Source organism: Podarcis liolepis (genome assembly GCF_965112155.1).
Source record: "Podarcis liolepis genome assembly, chromosome: 2".
Taxonomy (NCBI): Eukaryota; Metazoa; Chordata; class Lepidosauria; order Squamata; family Lacertidae; genus Podarcis; species Podarcis liolepis.
The window spans coordinates 4986751-5010162 of NC_139555.1; the positions used below are offsets into that span (position 1 = coordinate 4986751).

The 23412-nt window shown below is 45.2% G+C and overlaps 1 protein-coding gene and 2 long non-coding RNA genes across 6 annotated transcripts in view; 1 reads left to right on the forward strand and 2 right to left on the reverse strand.

Moving 5' to 3' along the window:
* The window catches only part of OS9 (OS9 endoplasmic reticulum lectin), a 33195-nt gene extending 25164 nt beyond the window's left edge, over nucleotides 1–8031 (forward strand). For 2 of the 4 annotated variants that reach the window (XM_083489468.1, XM_083489467.1), the window contains exons 13-15: nucleotides 830–997; nucleotides 4098–4210; nucleotides 6661–8031. In XM_083489468.1, coding sequence (XP_083345594.1) covers nucleotides 830–997; nucleotides 4098–4210; nucleotides 6661–6798 — 419 coding nt within the window. In that variant the 3' untranslated portion in view covers nucleotides 6799–8031. The remainder of the gene's footprint in view (nucleotides 1–829; nucleotides 998–4097; nucleotides 4211–6660) is intronic. The other 2 variants (XM_083489470.1, XM_083489469.1) reach the window with 1 other exon arrangement.
* Nucleotides 8032–13767: 5736 nt separating this feature from the next.
* On the reverse strand, nucleotides 13768–14792 carry LOC310700271. The gene is made up of 3 exons (XR_014522549.1): nucleotides 14598–14792; nucleotides 14376–14402; nucleotides 13768–13970 (listed from the first exon to the last, which is right to left on the reverse strand). It is a non-coding gene; the product is annotated as an uncharacterized lncRNA (long non-coding RNA).
* A 4841-nt stretch (nucleotides 14793–19633) lies between these two features.
* On the reverse strand, nucleotides 19634–20895 carry LOC310700269. Its single transcript, XR_014522547.1, has 3 exons — nucleotides 20740–20895; nucleotides 20518–20544; nucleotides 19634–19800 (listed from the first exon to the last, which is right to left on the reverse strand). It is a non-coding gene; the product is annotated as an uncharacterized lncRNA (long non-coding RNA).
* Nucleotides 20896–23412: the final 2517 nt, after the last annotated feature.

The window sequence follows — 23412 nt, forward strand, 5'->3', positions numbered from 1 at the left end:
ATGCATTGTAGACAGAGAACTGGTGGTGGGAGGAGTTTTCCCAGTAATGTTTGCCAGTTTCCAAACTGATGGAAATAGTTATTTGCTACTGGGGGGGGGGGGTGTCCAGCAACATAGAAGTTCCCAACTCTTTCCTTTTTTAAAGTCCCTTGCATTTCAACTCTTTCCTTTTTTAAAGTCCCTTGCATTTCATTCTAACCCATGTGCAAGTTTTTGTTTTGTTTTTTAGCTAAGCCCATTTTGCCGTTTTTGCTTGCTTCTCATACTGTTGATTGTTCCTGCTAGCCTTGGGAAAGGCAGGGCACTGAAGCCTTGGCCACCTTGCCTAGCTCTCCCCATTTTCCTTGTGATATTTCTAGCCAGGCACTACCCAGATGCTTTCACGTCACAAGACAGCCTTCCCCAACCGGGTACGCTGCAGAGATTTAGCTCCCAGCCAGCACTACCAGGGATGGTGGGAGTCTGGAGGGCACCAGGGTTGGGAAAGACTGCCTTAAGGGTTAGAAACTTGCTCTTCAGGGACTTAGGATGCTCAGTTTTCAGCCCAATATAACCACCACACCTTTCTGGGACTTCCTGCCTTCCTTTTCCTCTGCAGTCCAGGGACCTTCTGCATTTTGCAAAATTTCCAAATGCTTTGAAAAGAAACCCTTAGAAAAAAAATTGTGCTCAAAGCACCGTAAGTACAATTGGCAGAAATTTTCCTTGTGAATGCAGACTATCCCCAGCCTTGCTTGTAGGCCCTTCCAGCTTGCGCTCTCGTTCTCTCTCCCCCTCCCTCCACAAATATTGGCCTACTGACCCTCCTCTGTCCCCTTTTCTGTCTCAGATGGCGACCCAGACGGGCGCGTGAAAGTCAGGGTCACTAAAGTAAAGCCAGGCAGCGCTCAGCAGAAGCTGCTGCGAGTCCAAGAGATGAGCAGGGACAACCCACAGCTGCGCCACATAGAGAGTGTGGTTAAGGACCTGTTGGAGAAGGAAGGCCTGAAGGCAGAAGGTAACGCAGCCATGTAACCTGGACAGCCAGAGGTGGCCTTGAGCCCTTTTTAGCCTGGGTGGGGTTGTGTTTAGGGGGAGATCTTTAAGGGAGAGCAGTCAGGGATGCAAAGTCACTGGAGGGCTCTCTTAATTGCAAACCACAGGGAGCCATTGGCCATTCTGCTCCCGAGCTGATAATCTCACAGTGGTACCTTGGTTCTCAAACTGAATCCATTCTGGAAGTCCGTTCCAAAACCAGGACGTGCTTTCCCATAGAAAGTAATGCAAAACGGATTAATCTGTTCCAGACTTTTAAAAACAACCCCTAAAACAGCAGTTTAACATGAATTTTACTAACGAGACCATTGATCCATAAAATGAAAGCAATAATCAATGTACTGTACTATAAGATAAATAAGACGGTATTGTAGATGATAAAATTTAAAATTACATTTTTCTTACCTGCACTGATGATAGTCATTGTTCGTATGGGGGGGTGGGGGGCTTTTATCCATTTCCACAATCAATCAGTCAGTAGCTGAATTGGGTTCCACACAGTCACAAAAACAAACTAACTGAAAAAGCCTCAAAAACAAATAATGCAAAATAAATAGCAAAAACAAAAGCACCAAATTTAAGCTCCAAATATCACCTCAGAACACTGCTATCGGAAATGGAATAATTCAATTACAATGGGGGGACACAAATTAGCAGCGCAACAGTAAAAACGGAAGCTCAGGACTCAAAACGGAGCATGTTCGGCTTCCGAAAAAAGTTTGAAAACTGGAACACCTACTTCCAGTTTTGCAGCATTCAGGTTCCAAGTTGTTCGTGAACTAAGCTGTTTGAAAACCGAGGTACCACTGTACTTATCTGCTTAATTCTTCTCCCAAGAAGGTTTCTGAGGCCAGGATTTGAACTTCTAGAACTTGAAGATTTTTAAAAGTACAGTAAGCCCGCTCCACCCCATTCTGCCCCTGCCCCTTTTCACCCTTTTCCTGACATCTTTGATCATGCATCCTTCAGATATGCCTAAACCAGGAGTTGCCTGTAAGATTATACATTTTAATTTTGAGACCCTTCAGCCGTAAAGTAGGGGGAAACAAAGAGCTGGCTTGTAGTGGATGAAGGTAGAAGTTTGATGTGAATCCCATTTATGATGTGCTTTGATACGGGAGACGGGGAAGAATTCAAGTGTAATCGCCAATATCTGTCAAAACCAGAGTGTTAAAGGAGAAAAGAAAATGGGAAGTTGGATTTGTAAGAACTAGGTCAGGGGTAGACAACCTAAGGCCCGTGGGCCGGATGTGGCCCAATCGCCTTCTAAATCCGGCCTGTGGTCGGTCTGGGAATCAGCGTGTTTTTACACAAGTATAATGTGTCCTTTTATTTAAAATGCATCTCTGGGTTATTTGTGGGGCAGAGGAAGTTGTTCATTTTTTTTCTCCTCCAAAATATAGTCCGGCCCCCCACAAGGTCTGAGGGACGGTGGACCGGCCCAGGGCTGAAAAAGGTTGCTGACCCCTGAACTAGGTTCTACTGCATAGTATTGTGCACCTTTCTGTAGTTAAAACCACGCTCAAGACAGTTTAGAACATGAAAAGATTGACATAAAAACAAACATAACAAAAGTAGTAATAAAGAATAAATAAAAGACATCAAGCAGACACAACCAAACTGAACAATTTCCACATAATCGTAATAAGATCTGAAGATAAAAATACAAAAAAATTAGCATCAGCAACAGTGATAGTAGCCACAAACCCCTACCCTAGCCCAAAATTCTCTTCAGCAGCCACAGCATTTGTAGCTGGAGTCAGTCAGGGCCCTGCCCTCCCAGACCAGGTGGGAAAAGGCCCACAAGTCAGAGAGCACGTCTTCCAGGACTCGCAGTCAAGATAGTAAGCCATCAAGTGACTTTATGTAACATCTGACTTTTGTTCTTTTTGAAATCCCAGTGAATTGTGACTGAAGTGCATTAATTACCTGTACACAAGATTAGGTACCTTCTTGTTCTTTGGTGATCACTCGTAGCTGAGTAGGATTGTCTTCCATGAATATGGCCTTAACAGTGTGTCCATAAGTAACTGTGGAGGCCAATTCTGGATCCACACATCCCTCCACAGTGGGGACATAGGTACCACTGTCTTAAAGGCCTCGTGGCTCCTATTCTTGAGATTTTAAATGATGGCAAGCTAAGCATTTTGTTAGTCAAATGTCAACATGCAGGTTCACCCACACATGGTAACCATGGAGATGAGCATCCATCCCTGCTGTACCTGCATCACCATTCCTGGACCCTTTCTACAATTAAAAGACCTATGGGCAGTTTAGTACGGGGTGATAATGTGGGAGCAGCATGCTCTTGTCTTCAACATTAGAGGTTTCTCTGGAACCCAAACCACTCCCCTTGTGTTAAAAGGAAGGAGAAAGCAACATGCAACTTATATGTACCAACCTGCAATGTTTGGTTCTGTTCTTTCCGGAACCACTATAACTGGTTGTGCGTGCACACACTCTTGCTAAACCCCCAAGCTAATAGCTCTTTAAAACTAGAAGAGGACCATAAAAACAGCTCCTCTAGCAGTACTGTTTTCCCCCAAACAGAATTTTGGGGACCAAACTGCCTGTGACCTTTCGCTGTGACTCTTCCCCACACTGCTCCAATAACACTTGGCCATAGCAACTGCATGATGGGACACAGTTGTGCTCATTGTTTACCTTCATCTAAAGGTAAACAATGCTTCATTGGCCAGCATTTGCAGAAGGCAGGGGAAATACTGAGCTAAGCTGGGTCGCTGTGCACTTCTGCTTTAACTAAAATATTACTGGGAGATGCAGGGAAGAGGTGTGGTGGACTGGCAGCTGTTGCGTGTAGATCTTTGTGTGGGTGCTGCACATGTTGGTTGTAGTTTGAGGGCAGGCTAGTCCTGATGTGGCTGCATCTCCTGCTGTTGCTTCTCCAGTTAAGAGATGCCCTCTGTCTCTTTCTTAGCAGGGCAAGCCTGCTAGACCTCCTTGCCGTGCTCCTGTATCTTCATGTGCCATTTCCCTCAAATATGACCCACCAAGGACTGGGGGCAGGGCAACTAATGTGTGGCTAACTTTGTGGCTGGCAGGTAAAATTGAAATCAAGATTGTGACCACGGGTGGCCTGGGCGACGATGATGATACCCATTGGCTGTCAGAAGAGGACACCAAAAATCTCAAGGACATCTTCTTCAATATTCTGGTGAGGGCCCAAGATGAAGGGAGTGTTTTAATGAGGAGAAAGAGGTTGTTCCCCTCCATATCACACCATGTTTATATTTAATATGGAATAAGGAAGAGGAAGAACTGCTTGCAAGTCCTGTCTTCTGGTGTGGAAGACGTGGAGAGACTGGCTATAGTTGTGGTCTTTGGTGGGGACAAGGCTGTGCACCAGGGCTGGCCCAAAACATTTTGGCACCTGAAGCAAACTGCAAAATGGTACTCCCCACCCACCCCTGCCAGAGAAGAAGGGGTGAGTGAAGATCTGCATCAGAAACAAGTGGAATTAAGATCTACACTGGAAACAAGGGAACAACGGGGGGGGGGGGGAGAGACCAGCAGCACCTTCTATTTGCCAAGAGGCCACTGTAGAGGTGGCATGGGGGGGGGCAGATCTGGTCCCCAAGGAGTCTGCTGCAGCTGTAGTCAGCAGCAGTGGGCGATGCATTCCTTGGGGGCTGGATCTTCTGCCACAGCGGATGCTGCCGCCTGAGGCGGTAGCCTCACCTTGCCTCATGGGTGGGCTGGCCCTGCTCTACACATAGAATTATAGAATTGTAGAGTTGGACAGGACCACAAAATTCACCTGGTAAAACCCTGCAGGAAGTAGCTGTACCATGACTAATAAATGGTAATCACTTAAGTAGGGTGGCTTTTTCAGCACCCTTAAAGATAGCAGCAGAGTGGGAAACTCAAAACAAACCCACAGAGCAGAATCTCCCAGGAACATTTCTTAGGCATGTTTCACAGGAATGAATAGGAGCAGCGCACTTCCCATTCATGTCAACAAAGCTTGGCAGAAGAGGCTCCTGGTGGAATGAGGGATGTGTTTCCTCCTGGCAGACTCTGCGGTGCACTCCCTGTATTCCTTTCCTGTTGGGGGAGAGGGCTTGCCATTTAGGTTTTATACCTAGGGTGCCAAAATATCTTGGGTTGGCAGTGGGACCTAGAATTTGTCACCCACCATTAATATGATTGATTGATTGATTGATTGTGTGTGTGTGTGTGTGTGTGTGTGTGTGTGTGTGTATTACACACACACACACACACACACACACACACACACAAACTTCTGTGCCCCTGCTTGCTTTTCACCTTCCCAACCCTATTTCTGAAGCCATTTCTCTCTTCTTTCCCTCAGCCCCACTTTACACCTCTGTTTTCACCTTCACCCCCATGTCTGTACCTCCCCCCAATTTGTGCAACCCCCTTTGAAAGAAACCACCCCCGTGGTAATGTTCTGCATCTTCTTTTTTCTACATATTGGACCTACTTTTCACCTTCTCAGTTAACAAGCCATAATCTCCTCCTGTTCTTCAGACCCATTCACACCCCTGCTTTCATCTTGAACCCCTTTCTCATGGCTCCTAAACCCCCCTTTTTGTAACCCCCTTTATAAGCCAATTTTCACCTTTACACCCCTTTTTCCTCTATGCACCTTTTCTCATCTCTTCCTTGCACACAGATCACCCCATTTCCTTGCCTTCGCCTCTCTCCTAATGTGCAGCTACTTTGTACACTTACATTTTGTGCTGATATGCTACCGTATCTTGAAAATAAATAGAGGCTTAAGAGCAAGCCTGTCAGCTTGTTCAGTTAGAGAGGTTTCAGTTGACGGTTGTTGCACATATATGGGTGATTGCTTGTTAATAAAATAATTGTTAAGTTCCCAAATTGAATTTGGAACTTCTTATTGAAGACAACACATAGTGGCAGGAGAGAAACATATAATGTAAAGGTCGTATGGAATATCATAGTTTATCTCTCACACATGAGACAAGTGAAGAATGGAAGAGGGAGAAGTTTTTAACAGTCATTTTTTCCCTTTCAGTTTTTCTCCCATCTCACTGTACTCAAACAATAGCAGAGGTTTGAGTAAAGCAAGGATGGAAAGAGACTGAGGTGTGGTCTTTTTTAAAGGCAAATCAGTTTTAACAAGAAGAAATAGCTTTTGTGTTGTATCCTTCTCTGCCCACATCAAAAAGCTAACACAACAGAGCCTTTCCCAGCTCCATTTTTGCTGTACCAAACCTTGTTTTGAAATCCCATTTCTCTCCCCCTCCTCATGTTCATTGTACTCAACCCCCTGTCATTCTGTTTCCTGCTTGGCAGCGGGTTGGACTCGATGGCCCTTGTGGTCTCTTCCAATCACCACTTTTCCCCTTTCAGTTTGTCTCCATTCCTGCTGTCCTAAAACTTCTGGTGTTGTTTGAAACCTCCATTTCCTTTCCAGCTTTAGTCATGCTTCTGCTGTTTTAAACCACCACTTTTCCGCACCTTGACTCCGTGCAAATCCAAGATTGTGATACAGCACTACAAATCCTCCAATGTTGGTTTCATTTTGATGTATATAGGAAGATATATGGATACACATACACAAATGTGTTGGTGTGCTTCTCCCCTGCCCTCACTGCCTTTTGCTTCCCCTCCTAGATCCAGGGTACGGAAGAAGCTCATAAAGAGCAGCGGAGGCAGCGGCAGCTGGAAGACAACTATCGCTTTGTGTGGGGGCGCAGGCAGGATGAATTACCAGCTGCTGCCAGCGCTGATTCAGATGAACTGGATTTCTGAACCTCAACAAGCTTTGGAACTTGGTCACCTGTGGCTTTTCCCCCCTGCAAGACTTCTTGGGCACCGTTTCAGTTGCTCGCCAGGAAGAACAGTGTGTTTCAATAGTGACCAGAATCCCATTAGAATTGCCTACAAAGTGACGGGCAAGTGTGAGGGGCATCTCTTGCCCATAAGGTGCAAACTTGACCCACTACCATCTCATGAGTTTCTCTCTTTCTCTTTCTCTTTCTTTCTCTCCCTCCTTCCCATCCCCTTCTCTCTCTGTCTCTCTCAAGTACCCTCAGGCATGTCCCCACCATAGCCTAAAAGGCTTCCATAAGCTGCCTCACACGGCCATGGCAGCCTTGGTGCCAAATCTGTGGTGCCCTCCCATGCCACGCTGTTGGCGTCAACCCTCACAGTCTCATGCCAGCTGTGCTTGGCATCAGGAGCAACAAAAACCAGGCCACCCACTTGACTCATTGGGAGCTTTGTGCAGCCAAGAGTCTCTTGACCTGATGCTGTTTTCGGGTGTGCAGTTCCAGGTGGAAACAGGCCTTTGGCTCAATGCAACATGGAGTGGAGAGCTGGAACTCATTCACCGCCCACCCCACTTCCCCCAAAGCTCTTGTGTATGTGGAGGAAACCCCTGGGCTTATGCACATGGCTGCCTCTCACCTGTGTGCCTTGAACCTGGAGGAGGGTGGCGAGGGCAGAGGACACGCTTTCCCTGTCCTGTCTTGGCCTCTTCCTAGCATTCTGTTGGGGAGGGAAGGTTTGCATGAAGCAAGTTCAAGTCTGCTCTGTCGTTTACAGGCCATTCCTCTACTATTTTTCATTTGCATAGCACCAAGCCATTGTGCAAGGTCCGCAGCCTTGGTCTAGTGAACCCCAGCAAAGAGAGAATACGAAATAGTGGTTGGTTGGGAGAATGTTGCAAACTGTTCTCTCTGCCGGCATTGTTTCACATATACTAAGGCCCTCGGCATGGGAGTACGTGCTGAACTGTGCTGAAACACAGCATCCTAAGGCAAAGGCTGGCTGTTACTTCTGTGAAGTCTCAAGCCACAAGCCTGGCTGAAATCTCTTGCAGCAAGACAAGCGTTCACCTTACGTGATGGGTGTCTGGAGGTGAGGAGTCCCTGGCCAAGGAAGGGGAGAGGCTGGAAGAATCGGGCTGCCTGCCTGGCCTTGGCACATACAGGATGATTCAGTTCTCTTTTTTCCTATCAATAAACCCAGATCAACCCAGAATACTAGATTTCAGTGTTTTGCTTTTGTGTGTGTGTGTGTGAGAGAGAGAGAGAGAGAGGGGGGGGGGGATGCAAATGAGCCAAGCAAGGACACTGGATACAGAATTCCTAATGTACTAGAGAGACCTTTTTTTTACCTTCACAAACCAATACATGTGATATAAAATGTGTCTTGCAACGCGCTTTGAGTGTCACCTCACATGTTGTAAAATGCCTTTGAGCAATCCTAGACTGTTGGAGAGAGTGCCAATCTATTGGTTCATATATGCATGTATAGTAAATTTCAAAGTTTTGAGGAACTACAATTCAGAGAAATTGGCTTAATGGTGACATAATAAATGTTGCCCTCCCCACAGTTGGCTTTGCAGGACATTATTGTGACAGAAGATGTTGATATTACAAACAAAAAAACAGGGCTATTATTGCCAGACATTGGAATAACTTCAATTAGAATCTCGGTATCAAAGGTTTGGCAAGTCACACTTTTGGGGGGAAACCATACAAAATGTAAACATTAACTGGTCAAGCTAATTGATATATACTTTGGTAGAGACCATTGCCTGGGCGAGGTTTCTTTTATGCTGGTTAAACATCTGCCTTACAACAGATAAATATCCTCTCCTCAGTATAGTTTTGTTAGACCCCTTTCCTCCCCCAGGGCTACAACGGCTTAACATAAAGGTACAGCGACTGGGGCTGTCAGTGGAACTTTTGCAAGCGATGTACCCACCATCTGCCAAGGCTATAATGACAACATGTTTATGGGATATTGAACGCCAGCAACTAACAGCAGCAGCAGAGAAAATATGTTCCTCTCTTCACTTTCAACTTCCTTGGGCACATGAAATTAACCATAATTATCTTGAATTTTTGCTTAATCCTCAAGAAAGAAGGGCATTTTCGCTGACCAAGTTTAATTCAAATCCATCAAACCTCCTTTGGGGAAGTTTCTCCAGAATGGTGGAAGGAGAAAGAATTTGCCCATGTGAAGACCATCAGGTGGAAACTCTTACACACATGGTTCTTAAATTTAAATTATATGCTGATCTCCGCCAGCAGTTCCTAGATCAACTCTGCATCCCCAAACGGAAACCAGAGTTGGAGGTCATACATTTACTATTACTGGGGAATGATCAGGAGCTCACCAAGTCAGTGGCTAAATATCTTTATTTGGTTTTTTGTCGTCAAAACACATTGCAGACATCTGATCTCTCTGGAGACCTAGAGATGTAACGTTAGACTGCTTTGCCTTTTTTTCATTTGACAATAGCTTTGTGTCACTGGGGAGGTGGTAATTCTGTATTGATTTGCTATGGACATTTGTATTTGATTCCAATAAAAGGTTTGATGATGATGATGATATATACTTTGGTTAAAGGCTGGTGGGGCTTTATTGACTCTGCCAATAGAAGAGACCTGGGAAGGGCACTTTCCCTAGAATAGTCACATTTACAGATTTGGGACTATTGTTTTCCCTTTTGGTAATATACCATGAATGTAACAGACATAAGATTGAAAAATGAATTTGCACAGGTTTATTTTCCATTTGTGTATATATTTTGATTTTTTTGAAAAGATCTCTGGTACAGCCAAGGAAATATAGTGCCATGAGATTTAAGGATAGGGAAAATGCAGCTCTTCTTTCTAAAATGATTGATTGATTGATTGATTGATTGATTGATTGACTTATTTGCCCTATGGAAGCAGGCAGTGATCCCTGCCATCCAGCTGCCTGTTGGGCACTTGGGAACCCTGTCCAAAGAATTTTGACAGGAGAGTGGGACAACCCACATCTCAATCATGGCACATAATAGTGATGACATGTAATTTATATGTGATTGACAGGTATCTGGCCCATGGAACCAAAAAGATTGTACAGAATTGCAGTGCTCTCAATCACTACTAGTTGTGATGGAGAAATGGAACTCCCAGATGCAGTGGGTGTGCTAGGGATGCCATACGTCTGGATTTTTTAAAAAACAAACAAAAAAAGCTCAATGATTTTGGGATCTTCCAAAAAAGGTCAACAACTTTTGGGGTGTCCTGGTTTTTACCATTTGCAATTGATTGACAGAGGAAGCTTGGTGTTGCATTCATTCCCTGCTTGTTAGTATGATAGAGAGTCAGCTGCTTGACCCCTGTGGGAAAGCGGGAAGCCCATCTAGGTAAACCTTTGCACCCTTGCTCAGAACTTGCATGGCTCTGTCTGCTTCTGTTTTTCCAATCTGAAGCCTGTTGTTTTAAGAAAGATATTCTCTGTGTGCTGATATATGTGAAGAATGACTATCCACAGTGTATTTGCTTGGAAGTAATTTGTGCAAATAATAAATTGTTTACCAATGGGATTAGGATTAGAAACGGTTTTACCCTTTCTCCCCAGAAAACCTTTTAAGAAGTTCCACAGAAGACAAATACAGGCTGGATGTTGCCAAAAGGGACTTTGTGGGGAAGCCTCCAGTCTCCTTTGGCAACATCAATATGGTTTGCAGGAGAACCAATGCAAAACAAAGTGGCCACTTTGGGCAGTTGTCGAACAGATCCCACAAGGCCTTCACGCTGATGCCTCTCTCCCAAGCTTCTTTCCCCAACAATCATCCAGCAACAGCAACAAGGAGCAGCAGCCATGGAGTCAGACAATGAGATCAATCCAGAAAAGGAGAGATTGCCTGGGGAAGCCCAAACAAATATCCTGTTGCCAACCTGGAGGGCTGGCAGCAGCCACAAACATCACCCCAAGGCTGCCCCATCTCTCCAAATAGCTTGCAGCACCCAGGATCACTACAAGGCCCTGGCACACAGATCCCTTTGAGGATGGGGGTACACCAGGGCCCCCCAACAACTCCCAGCCCTGACTACCAAGCAATGTGTAATTGCTTTAAGGGGGACCTTGCAGTATGGACTCAAAGGGCAGAAAGGGTAATCATTTAGCTGGGGTGCTCCTGCAAACACTAGCCCTCATTGTTATCCTGTTCTCGGGCAGACAGACAGCTACAAAGGAAAAGGCAGCAGCCCCACTGGATGCAAATAGGGAGAGAGAGCCACACCTGCAGAGAGGTAGGTGACTGTCAGGAGAGAGCCAGCAATAAATCACACAGAGTAAGTGAAGTTAACTCCTTATTAGAAGAACCAGGATCTGCTCAGGAGCGCCAATCCTAATGAGCGCAGCAGCTCTTCTTTGGTAGGTCTTGCCCCCAGGAGGCAGATGTGGAGACTGAAGGCCCTGCCTACCCACATCTGCCTAAGTCTCCTCCTCTCCTGGGTCTTTCCCAAGCAATATGAGACTGCCCCTGTGCGCTGCCTTTACTGCTTCATACTTCTCTTGGTCCTGGGAGATCAGGTGGGAGGGGAGCTTGTCGCAGCAGCAAGAGGAGGTACTCTTGCTTCTTCTCCAGCCTGCCTTTTGGCCTCCCTCCTGACGCTTCTCTCTCCCCCCCCCCCATCTTCTCCCTCTTCTCTCCAGGCTTTGGGTCTCCTTCTCTTGGGGTTCCCCACCGGGTGCCTCTCACCATTCCTTTGTGTCCGGCCAGTCCATGACATAGACAGGGAAGGCAACTCCAAGCAACCACTCCTCTCATTCGACTCTGCTCTTGGCTTGGCTTTCACGGTTCTCACTCGGGCTCCCTTCACAGGCAGCCCTGCGCACACAGGCACATGTGCTGAACCAGGGCACTGTTATTCCTACATGTTTCCAACCCGCTCCTTTCATCCCACAATGCTAGGTCCTCTTTTCAGTCAGTTTTTGTAATCCACATGCATGTGAAGACAGGCTCCAGTGGGTTGAGCGGACAAGACCCAAAGTGGGTCCAACAGATTGAGTGGACGAGACCCAAGAGTGGGTCCAAGGGTCAAGGAGGAAGTTTCTGTAGAAGGAAGTGAGGCGCAGATGGGGCTCGTGGGCCTAGGGGAAGCGGCGGTGGCCCCCTCATCAGGGAAGGCAGGTGTTGAGCAGCAGCTTCTCCCCCCTCAACCCTCACCCAGTCCATTAACTCCCCCCTCCAGAGGGACTGAGAGGACAACTGCTCCCAGACCCCTCACACCTTCAGCCAACTAACTGGGTGCTGCACCCTTTTCTGTCTCTCAGGGATGGCAGGTTTGAGTGGGAGAAGCATTGTCTCAGCCCTCACCAGTCACTGCCCCCAGCTGTGATCTCCCCCACTCTCCTCCCCACTTTTATGTAAGTGCAAGACACTTATTAAAGGAGTTAAGCAAGGCTGCATTTTAGCTCCAACACTGTTTAATTTATGAATAAATGACATTGTCAATAGTCTAACATCTCCAGAGTTTCATGTTCCTAAATTGGCTCAGTCCTACTAGACGCAGGTGATGCAGTACTCCTATCCCAAACAAAAGTGGGCCTAAAAAGATTCACAGGATACTGCCAAAAAGAACAATTGGCTGTGAATTACAATAAAGCCAAAGTCATGTCGTTCTCCAGAAACCATAGGGCCTATAGATTGCAGATAATCAGATGACTGAACAAGTTCAAGTAATTAAATATCTTGGACTTGTTTTTCAGTCAACAGGGTCCTGGGTAGCACATCTGAATTACATAAAGGGAAAAACGTCTCAAAGTGCCAAAATTTTATTGTGTTTTTTTCCACACAAAAGGGAGTAGCTACATACCCTCAGCACTAGTAGTGTTCAGAGCTAAACTCCTGTGCCAGCTACTACATGGGGCACAGATTTGGCCTAATGCACACCTTGACTCTGTAGAAACCGTTCAGTCCAAGTTCTTAAGGCAAATGTTCTCTGTGCCATCTGGTGTTCCAAACACTTCATTGCGCTTGGAGACCAACCTTCCCTCAGTTGAATCACAAATTTGGTACAGGACATTTACTTATTGGCTTTGTCTGAATTTAACCTCCACCGATCTATTACCCTTAATATTGCAAGACCGTCACAAGAGGGCTTGGACCAAAACTGTTACTCAAAAGCTCTCCTCCTCTGGTTTATCACCCCAACAGTTATTGACATTGGCAAAGAATTTAATTAGACAGTGTCTATACGACACTGAGCAACAGAATAATTTAGCTACCATAAGAAAATTTTGTCTGAGGTACAATTTTCCCCCACCTAGCCTCCTCCACACATCCGTGTCCTATCTGCAAAACTTAATAGTTTTAAAATACAGACGTGCCTTCGCCTATGCAAGATTGAACGTACTACTGTCTGCAGTTCTCAAGGACTGCTTCTGTCAAATTCCTCATGAAAAAGGATTATGTCCATGTGGAGACGGCAGTTATCGAATCCGTAGCGCATGTACCACCAGCTTGCTCTCTTTATAAAGATATGTTTTATTTGTGATCAAGGACAGTTATTAACTCTTTCATTTGTATAGTTGCAAATTCTCAGAATGTTTTTAGTATAGCCAACCATCTAGCTATATCTATATTTTATTGTACTTGATTCCTTTGGTATGGTTTGTGGCTGTCTATCTATCTGTCTTCTTCTTTTATAGTTCCACAACAGATCACCACTTTGTGTTTGTTTTTTAAATAACTACTACATCTCAGATTTTGATTTAAATTGCTGTACTGGATTATCTCAAATGATAAAGTCACTGGTGTGAATAAAAGAAAAATGTATATCTTTGTAGTTCTAAATGTGTTCCTGACTGACTGGGGCTGATCCTTCAAGATCTAACAGTATGATGGTTACTGGCACTTGTATTGGTCTGTGGAGAGTTCTCACATGGTACATGAAAGATGGAGGAATAAAGGCAAGCATTTCTCACACGTTGCAACTAAAATGTTTACTTTATTGGTATCATCATTCAATGTTATTGTCAATTTATCTGCACAAGGATTTTCAGGCTGAAAGAAATCTTGTCGACATCCAAATCCTACTAGAACCACCATGAACCACCACAAATTCCTAATACACGGCATAGAATACGGTCTTGATTCTCAGAGCTATGGCCAGTATCATGCTCTGCAGTATCTGGAATGAGAGTTGAAGACAGAATTGTTAGTTCCTTTCAGGGACACAGACTCCATGGCTGTCCTGTGCCCTTGGCAGCTCTGCGCTGTCACAGCAAGTCTGCCTACCTAGTTTATTTACAGGAAGGTCTTGCACACCAAAGAGGGCATTTCTAGAAAGTCTAAATGATTGTACCCTAGAACAGTTGGTCATGGATGTGACCAGAAGAGTGGCAATTCTGGACATTCAGGACCCGGTGGAAGATGTGTTGTCAAGCCAGGAGGGAGCAGTGCCCACAGTGCTATTAAAGTAAACATACATGTAAATGGCCAAGAAAACCCAACACAGCCATATTTGATATGGAAATGGAGGCAGACAGTTTTGCTGATAATTAGTGGTTCCCATTTTGAATGCCAAGATACTCACCAGTCCCGTGTTCACCTTCATATGGTCCTAGAGGGAGAAATTAGGAAAGTGTGAGACCTCCTTCCAGTCATTGGCCGCCAAGGTTGGCTGAAGTTATTCTACTGCCCTATTTACCTAAACCTCAGGAAAATTCATCAACATTAGGGGGCCAATTTCTCCTATTAAATACGTTTTCCTAATCCTTCCATCAGTAAAAAGGATAAATGAGTGTCAACTACTTACGTGCGGACACCATGGCAACAGCAACCCAAACAACCAAAAGGAGGACCCAGAATTTCATGACGATCGCTGAAGAGGAGAGGAAGATTCACAAGATTCTTGGAGGGACGTCACAAACTGACGGTTCACCTGGATCCAACTTCTCTTTCTTATAAAGGCACAACCTTCCAATCAAATGTGTTGGCTGAGCTGATGCAGTTTTGGAGCCTTGAACGGATTAGCTAGTAAGCAGCCTTTGTCTGTGAAAACAACACCCACCCCCACCCCCGGTAAAAATAAACAAGACAGCATGTGATGATGTGTGCAGTGTGCCATGGGCTATGTGCCCTTTCTTAGGATTAAGTCTTGGTTTTTAACTGCCATTGAATTCAATCTCCGCCTCACCTCCAAGGAGAGACCCTTAGATAAACTATGGCCAACAGCAACCCAAGTGTTTGCGAAAGCGCTCAAACTCCTTCACAGGCTGCCAGCTGGGAATGTGGCCTTCCACCTGACCTAGCAGAATTTGAGGATCGAAGTGAAGAAGGCCTTTCCCTTTTCCCTTCCTACCACCACATGCTTTTCAAAGTTGTTTTACCCATGTTCTGTAATTTCTTCCCCCATTTTTCTTTCCACAGTCAACTTGTGCCTTATTCCCTTCTTCAAAACCTGCCACTTTCTTTCATCTCATTTCTGGTTCTTTTACACTCTCTTTCTTCTCCTGGATCAGCTGTCCTCTTTTATCCCCTTCCTTTCTATTCCCTGTTTATTTATCACTAATATCAAAGGTTAATAAATATTATCTTGCTTTCAGATTCCCTTCTGGCCTTTAGCTCTCAGACTTTCTTTTTCCTTCTTCTTCTGAACCTCGACAAGAAAGGAGTTGCTGGGGGTGGCATTGGCCCTGTCCAAAGGCTATGGCATGGGTGGGGGCTGGGGTACGCAAGTGAGGAAGCCCTGGGCATGCTGTGACATTGTGACCCACCTGAAAGCGACCCAAAGCCAACAGCTTGGTCCTGGCCCAGCTAACACTTTGAGGAGCACTGGTCTAGACTCCAGGTCACTGGTTCTCAATGGGTGTAGCACATCACACTGGTGTGGCAGGGGAGGATGACAAGTGTGGTGAGAGGAGTCAAGTACGACAATCAAAAAAACATTTCAGTGCAGTATAGTATGGATAATTTTTAATATATGTATTTACAGACTATGGATAGATCCCCCCCCCCAAAAAGATATCTCATTGTAGTTTCAGAAATTTATCCATTGCTTCCTTGTTTTACAACTTTAAGAACAGCTGCAAAAATCACCCTGTCCCAATAAATAACCTGTTTTCACCCCTCAGCCTGGGAAAAAGTGTGGTCTGCTGAACTGCAGATGGCTCAGTAATGAACCTTATCAGTTCCTTGGCAAGTTCGGAGACTTACAGTATTTTATCCTTTCGTCCAGCTGAAGATAAAGAAAGATAAATAATACTTCCAATTAAATTAGATTCCAAGTCCTTTTAGCGTTATTCAGAACTGTGGTTCTGTTCCACAGTTTATTATCTCATCTCTTCTAGCACGTGCCAGTACTTTAGTCCGAATTAAGCTCTATTTAGCTATCGTGGGCGTTGCCTCCACTAAGGCAGACTGGAACCGGGAGCCGAAAAATGTATGTCTTTTAGTTTTTGAGTTGTGTGACTCAGATTGAGTCTAGTAGACCCAAAAAATGAAGCATTGTGGACCAAAGGTGCTTCTGTGATTAGGGGCTGTAGTGAAGTTAGGAAATTTCAATAGACCAAACTTTGGTCAAGTCAGAAGCAAAGCATTGTGGGAAGACCAGAAGGCCAAAGGATTTATGGGGAATGCGTTCTTGTTGCTTTAAGGCAGGGGTCTGCAACCCGCGGCTCCGGAGCCGCATGCGGCTCTTTTACGTCTTTGCTGCAGCTCCGGGGCGGATACTAGCGAGGGGAGGAGGCGCATTGTGCGCCCCGACACTCCGCACTGTGGCGGGCGCTGTACTGGCTGTGACGTCGCATGGGGGCGGTGCACCGTCCCGACGCCACCTTCCCGCCCGCTGTCAGATCGTGGCTCCGGAGATATATTTGTTTTAAATGTCGCAATGGTTTTGCGGCTCCCAGTTGTTGTTTTTTCTTCGGAAACGGGTCCAAGTGGCTCTTTTTGTCTTAAAGGTTGCAGACCCCTGCTTTAAGGGGAGACTTGCTGTCTATCGGAGTGAGAATCAGGAAGTGAGAATGCAGGAAGAAACTTCTCCAAGTTGATTAGTGGTATTCTAGCACCTGGTACTTAACAAGGCTGTCTGGGTGTGAATGAGTTATCAACCCTAATCACACTGGGAATGGGTATCTGGTGAGTCTCTGAAAAATAAGGAGGAACTCTTTGATCCAAGGTCCTGAGAATTAACAAGCTCAGCTGTCACAAGTTAAGTTATTAATCAACTAGCTGACCATTGGTGAATTTAAACATAATCAAGGATTTTGATTGGATCTGAGTTCGGTTTCCACGTGAGTTTTAGAAATAAAGACCCTAAGAAAGAAGCCGTGGGCGCGCTCTCCAATCCGCCCGTCTGTCAGTTGCCATCCTGACAGTCATCTTGCTGCATTGACATGTGTGTCTTTGTAATGAAGATCTCTTCTGTGTTTGAGATGCGGATTCTACTGAGGACTTTGAAATCATTCTAACTTTGCCTTTGCTCTCATTTGTGAGTATGTTAGCTACTCTACCATGTTATTGTTTTCCTCTTTGAAACAAGAGATGTCCCTACTTTTTAAGTATGTTTAATCTTGTTTTTAAATAAAATTTTAAAAGGGAACTTTCTTTTGTCTTGTGTGCCATTCTGAGGGAAAGCCTGAGTCCAGGGCCTGAGCAATCAGCCGCTACTGTATCTGTTGAATTTCTGCCTGTAGTTTGCGGAAACAACTTGCAGGGTGGGGCAGCCGGTAACTAGGAAGGATAACCTTCTCCCTTGGGTTAGACCTTCTGGTGCCCTTGTACAAGGGAGTGGTGGCAGCAACTATCCTTTTTTGGTGCATTTTGTCCTGTAAAAAGGTATATGCCTCCGGCCGCCATTCCTCTAAACCTGATCCAGCTGGATGGTAGGACAGGTGAGGGAGGGGCGAGTGGCCGGAGCATTGCTACAGGGGCCCTGAAACTTAAGTTTCATCCATTTCATAGTCTCTTTTTTTCCCCTTAAGATTTTTTTGATAATTTTTAAGATATAATGAAAAAATGAAAAATAAACATACAAAACAAAAAACAGTTAAAAACACACATTAATTTTCTATGACGTAACTTCCATACACTTATTTCCTCAGACCTCCTCATGCCACCCTTCTTTGTATTCCAGTTCAGTTTGTTAGTCCAGCAAATCCTTACCATTAAGCTTTTACCCATTTGTGAGAACCTTTTTTCCCATATCTCTTAAAGCATTACAGCTGGAAACCACTTAGTTTCTATCCAACATCCTTCTAGCATTCATTAATTTTACTTTAAATTTCTTCCAGTCTTCTTTCACCGACTCTTCTCCCTGATTTTGGATTCTGCCAGTCATTTCCGCCAATTCCATGTAGTCCATCAGCTTCATCTGCCATTCTTCCAGGGTGGGTAGATCTTGTGTCTCATCCATTTCATAGTCTCTGGCCTTCTATGATGTCAGCAGGCAAGGAATTGTGAGCCCATGGAGTGATTCGCTCCCTCACCCTTCCCTCCCTGAGCTGGCTGTGGTACCCAGGCAGAGAATGACACCCCCTCCCCCCTCCCAGGTGTCTCTAAGGCCAGACAGCTCCCTCCTTCCCTGCTGACACCTGATGTCAGGGGGTAAGTTTTTGTGTGGCCTCAGTCAGCCTCCCCACGGCACTCGGGCACTGGGTTCTATCATATGCCTCTGCGCCACTACCACTGGACAACAAGGAGGAGACTGAAAGACAGTGGCCCCATTTAGCTTTCCCGCTAGACACACTCCACCCTTCAGTTTTCCCCTGGCTAAATCTATTTCTTTTTAATGCCTTCAACAAGTCACCATGTATTTAGGTTGGGCTGCATTGAGGATAAACACACTGAGTTTGAGACCCATTTACTCCATTAGCCTTCAGTTGCTGTATCATCTAACCCAGGGGTCTGCAACCTTTAAGACAAAAAGAGCCACTTAGACCCGTTTCCAAAGGAAAAAAACCTGGGAGCCGCAAAACCATTGCGACATTTAGAACAAATATAACACTGCATATATTGTTTCTTACCTTAATGTCCAATCTGACAGCGGGCAGGAAGGTGACGTCGGGCCAGTGCGTGACTAATGCACGCACCACCCCCATGCGACGTCACAGCCAGTACAGCGCCCGCCACAGTGGGGAGTGTTGGGGCGCACAATGCGCCTCCTCCCCTCGCTAGTATCCGCCCCGGAGCCGCGGCAAAGGTGTAAAAGCGCCACATGCAGCTCCGGAGCCGCGGGTTGCAGATCCCTGACCTAACCAAATTTGATTCTCATCTAGTCAATCTCAGTGCTTGGTTTTAATAATAAACACGACCAGAAACAGCATATGGTGAGGCTTTAGAGAATATTCCAGAAATGGTACCTCAGAAGGGTTGAGTATGGTTATGCATGTAAAGAAGAGACACATTATTTTTCACCACTGTGCCACACCTGGAAAAATATGGTGAAATGAGTCCCATGTGGACGAGATTTGCACACACTATCAAAATGTGAAAAGGCAGCATCCACATTGGTTGAGCAATCGTATTCGTACGACTCTAGAGAGGCTTGTGTGCAACTAGGGAAATATGCTGACTGGCACGGGCCCAGTCAAAAAAAGAGATCAGGTGCTACTACTGCTTTGATGTACATCTGTGAAGGTGGGGATTAGAAATGCGTTATTAAATAATTTAATGTGGAAATGTAGTTCAAAATGTGTTCCTTACTGACTGGAGCTGATCCTTCAAGATCTAATAGCATGATGATTCCCGACACTTGTGTTGGTTGGAGTGTTCTGACATGGAGCCACATTCATATTTTGCATATGGTACATGAAGGATGAAAGAATAAAGGCAAGCATTTCCCACACAAAGTTGTTGCAACTAAAATCTCTACTTTATTGGTGTCATCATTCAGCATACAAATGTGTTATTGTTGACATCCAGATCCTACTAGGGTCTAAAAAGTCCTAAGAGACCGCCTAGAAGACGGTCTTGATTCACAGAGTCTTGGAGAGGATCATGCTCTGCAGGTATAGGTTCTGGAATGAGAGTTGAAGACAGGATTGTTAGTTCCTTTCAGGGACACAGACTCCATGGATGTCCTGTGCCCTTAGCAGCTCTATGCTGTCACAGCAAGTCTGCCTACCTAGTTTATTTACAGGAAAGTCTTGCACATCAAAGAGGGGATTTCTAGAAAGTCTAAATGATTGTACCCTGGAACAGTTGGTTATGGATGTGACCAGAAGGGTGGCAATTCTGGACATTCAGGACCTGGTGAAAGATGTGTTGTCAAGCCAGGAGGGAGCAGTGCCCACAGTGCTATTAAACTAAACATACATGTAAATGGCCAATTGCCAAAAAAACCCCAACACAGTCAAATTTGATTTCAAAAGATGAAACAACCCAAAATCACGGGATGGGCAAAAGTTGAAAAGCAAAGTCAAGAGGGTCAAATCAGTGACGGTCACCTACTTGGGTGGTTCTAATAGAGGATTAGATAAATACATGGAGGACAAATCTATCATCTGCTACGAGTTGAATGCAACTGCAGGTGGGCAGAGTACTGCTGCGCTCATAGGATATTGCAGGCTTCCCAGGGGCATCCTGCGGCAACTGTGGGAACAGGATGCTAGACTGGATGAGACATTGGCCTGATCCAGCCCGTTCATCTTATGTTCGTAGGGAAGGGTAGCAAACGGAGGCAAACTATTTTGCTGAGAAATAGTGGTTCCCATTTTGAATGCCAAGATACTCACCCATCCCTTGTTCACCTTCATATGGTCCTAGAGGGAGAAATTAGGAAACCGTGAGACCTCCTTCCAGTCATTGGCAGCCTAGGTTGGCTGAAGTTATTCTACTGCCCTATTTACCTAAACCGCAGGAAAATTCATCAGCATTAGGGGGCCGATTTCCCCTAATAAACACATTTTCCTAATCCTTCCATCAGTAAAAAGGATAAATGAGTGTCAACTACTTACGTGCGGACACCATGGCAACAGCAACCCAAACAACCAAAAGGAGGACCCAGAATTTCATGACGATCGCTGAAGAGGAGAGGAAGATTCTCAAGATTCTTGGAGGGACGTCACAAACTGACGGTTCACCTGGATCCAACTTCTCTTTCTTATAAAGGCACAACCTTCCAATCAAATGTGTTGGCTGAGCTGATGCAGTTTTGGAGCCTTGAACGGATTAGCTAGTAAGCAGCCTTTGTCTGTGAAAACAACACCCACCCCCACCCCCGGTAAAAATAAACAAGACAGCATGTGATGATGTGTGCAGTGTGCCATGGGCTATGTGCCCTTTCTTAGGATTAAGTCTTGGTTTTTAACTGCCATTGAATTCAATCTCCGCCTCACCTCCAAGGAGAGACCCTTAGATAAACTATGGCCAACAGCAACCCAAGTGTTTGCGAAAGCGCTCAAACTCCTTCACAGGCTGCCAGCTGGGAATGTGGCCTTCCACCTGACCTAGCAGAATTTGAGGATCGAAGTGGAGAAGGCCTTTCCCTTTTCCCTTCCTACCACCACATGCTTTTCAAAGTTGTTTTACCCATGTTCTGTAATTTCTTCTCCCATTCTTCTTTCCACAGTCAACTTGTGCCTTATTGCCTTCCTCAAAACCTGCCACTTACTTTCATCTCATTTCTGGTTCTTTTACACTCCCTTTCTTCTCCTAGATCAGCTGTCCTCTTTTATCCCCTTCCTTTCTATTCCCTGTTTATTTATCACTAATATCAAAGGTTAATAAATATTATCTTGCTTTCAGATTCCCTTCTGGCCTTTAGCTCTCAGACTTTCTTTTTCCTTCTTCTTCTGAACCTCAACATGAAAGGAGTGGCTGGGGGTGGCATTGGCCCTGTCCAAAGGCTATGGCATGGGTGGGGGCTGGGGCACGCAAGTGAGGAAGCCCTGGGCAGGCTGTGACATTGTGACCCACCTGAAAGTGACCCAAAGCCAACAGCTTGGTCCTGGCCCAGCTAACACTTTGAGGAGCACTGGTCTAGACTCCAGGTCACTGGTTCTCAAAGGGTGTAGCGCATCACACTGGTGTTGTCAGCATCGCCCTTGAGCCAGTGCCACCAACTGGACTCATCCACTTCAACCCCGACTGGGCTAGGCGAGCTGGGTAGCACTTCCAGAGACCACCTTCTGCACAGGAACAGGTCAAAGTGCTGTGGACTCACAGCTTAGAGTTGTGAGCACCGAATTCACTCCAACAAGAAGACAGTCGTCGCACAGCAGAGTATAGCAGAGTCTAGCAGAGTATATAAACGACTCGGAGAGCAGCTCTGTAGAATATCTTCTTTATTCTATCTACAAATATTATACAACTATATACAGATCTAAATAGGTCTAAGCATAAATGAATGCTGCACTGCACTGAGTGTCTGCAGCTGCTCTTAGCAGCAACCTTATCTCTACACACGATCTCTAACACTCAGTCTCTCTCTCTCCGACACTGACTGACTGATTTGGTGCTGGAGCAGAATAAGTAGAGAGCAGAACACGCCGCCGCCTCCTCTCTGGAGAATCAGCAGACTCCTCAGGAGATTCTTGGATATGGGAGGGGTGAAATCTCCTCAGGTGTGGCAGGGGGGGATGGCAAGTGTGGGGAGAGGAGTCAAGGACGACAATCAAAGAAACATTTCAGTGCAGTATAGTATGGATAATTTTTAATATATGTACGTATCTACAGACTATGGATAGATTCCCCCCCCCAGGGAAAAAAGATATCTCATTGTAGTTTCAGAAATTTATCCATTGCTCTGCCCCTTGCTTCCTTTTTTTACAACTTTAAGAACAGCTGCAAAAATCACCCTGTTCCAATAAGTAACCTGTTTTCAGCATTTTCCCTCTCAGCCTGGGAAGAAGTGTGGTCTGTTGAACTGCAGATGGCTCAGTAATGAACCTTATCAGTTCCTTGGCAAGATCGCAGATTTATTTTATCCTTTCGTCCAACTGAAGATAAATGAAGATAAATAAATTAAATTAGATTCCAAGTCCTTTTAGCGTTATTCACCTCACTTTGTAAATACAGTGGTACCTCGGGTTACATACACTTCAGGTTACATATGCTTCAGGTTACAGACTCCGCTAACCCAGAAATAGTACCTCAGGTTAAGAACTTTGCTTCAGGATGAGAACAGAAATTGTGCTCCGGCAGCGCGGCAGCAGAGGGAGACCCCATTGGCTAAAGTGGTGCTTCAGATTAAGAACAGTTTCAGGTTAAGAACGGACCTCCGGAACGAATTAAGAACTTAACCTGAGGTACCACTGTAATAAAGGATGGGAAACAGTCAGCTCTAAGTTTCCATCATAAACCTTTTGCAAAACAGAGCTTCGCTCCCCTTTTTTTTTTACACACACAGTTCCATTTAATGTTGTATTCCATATTTATAATCCAGTTTCATTCCTCCTTACTTGTACATATATGATTCGAATTAACATTCAAGGGAGGTTTGCCGAATCATAAATACAGAGGAAGAAACTTCATATAAAGAAGCTGCAGGTTCCCTTCCCCCACACTGTCTTTTGCACCGAGTGAAGTTTTCTCTCAAGTTCAAACCTTAACGAGCTTGCAACTGGTTCTGTTCCACAGTTTATTATCTCATCTCTTCTAGCACGCGCCAGTACTTTAGTCCGAATTAA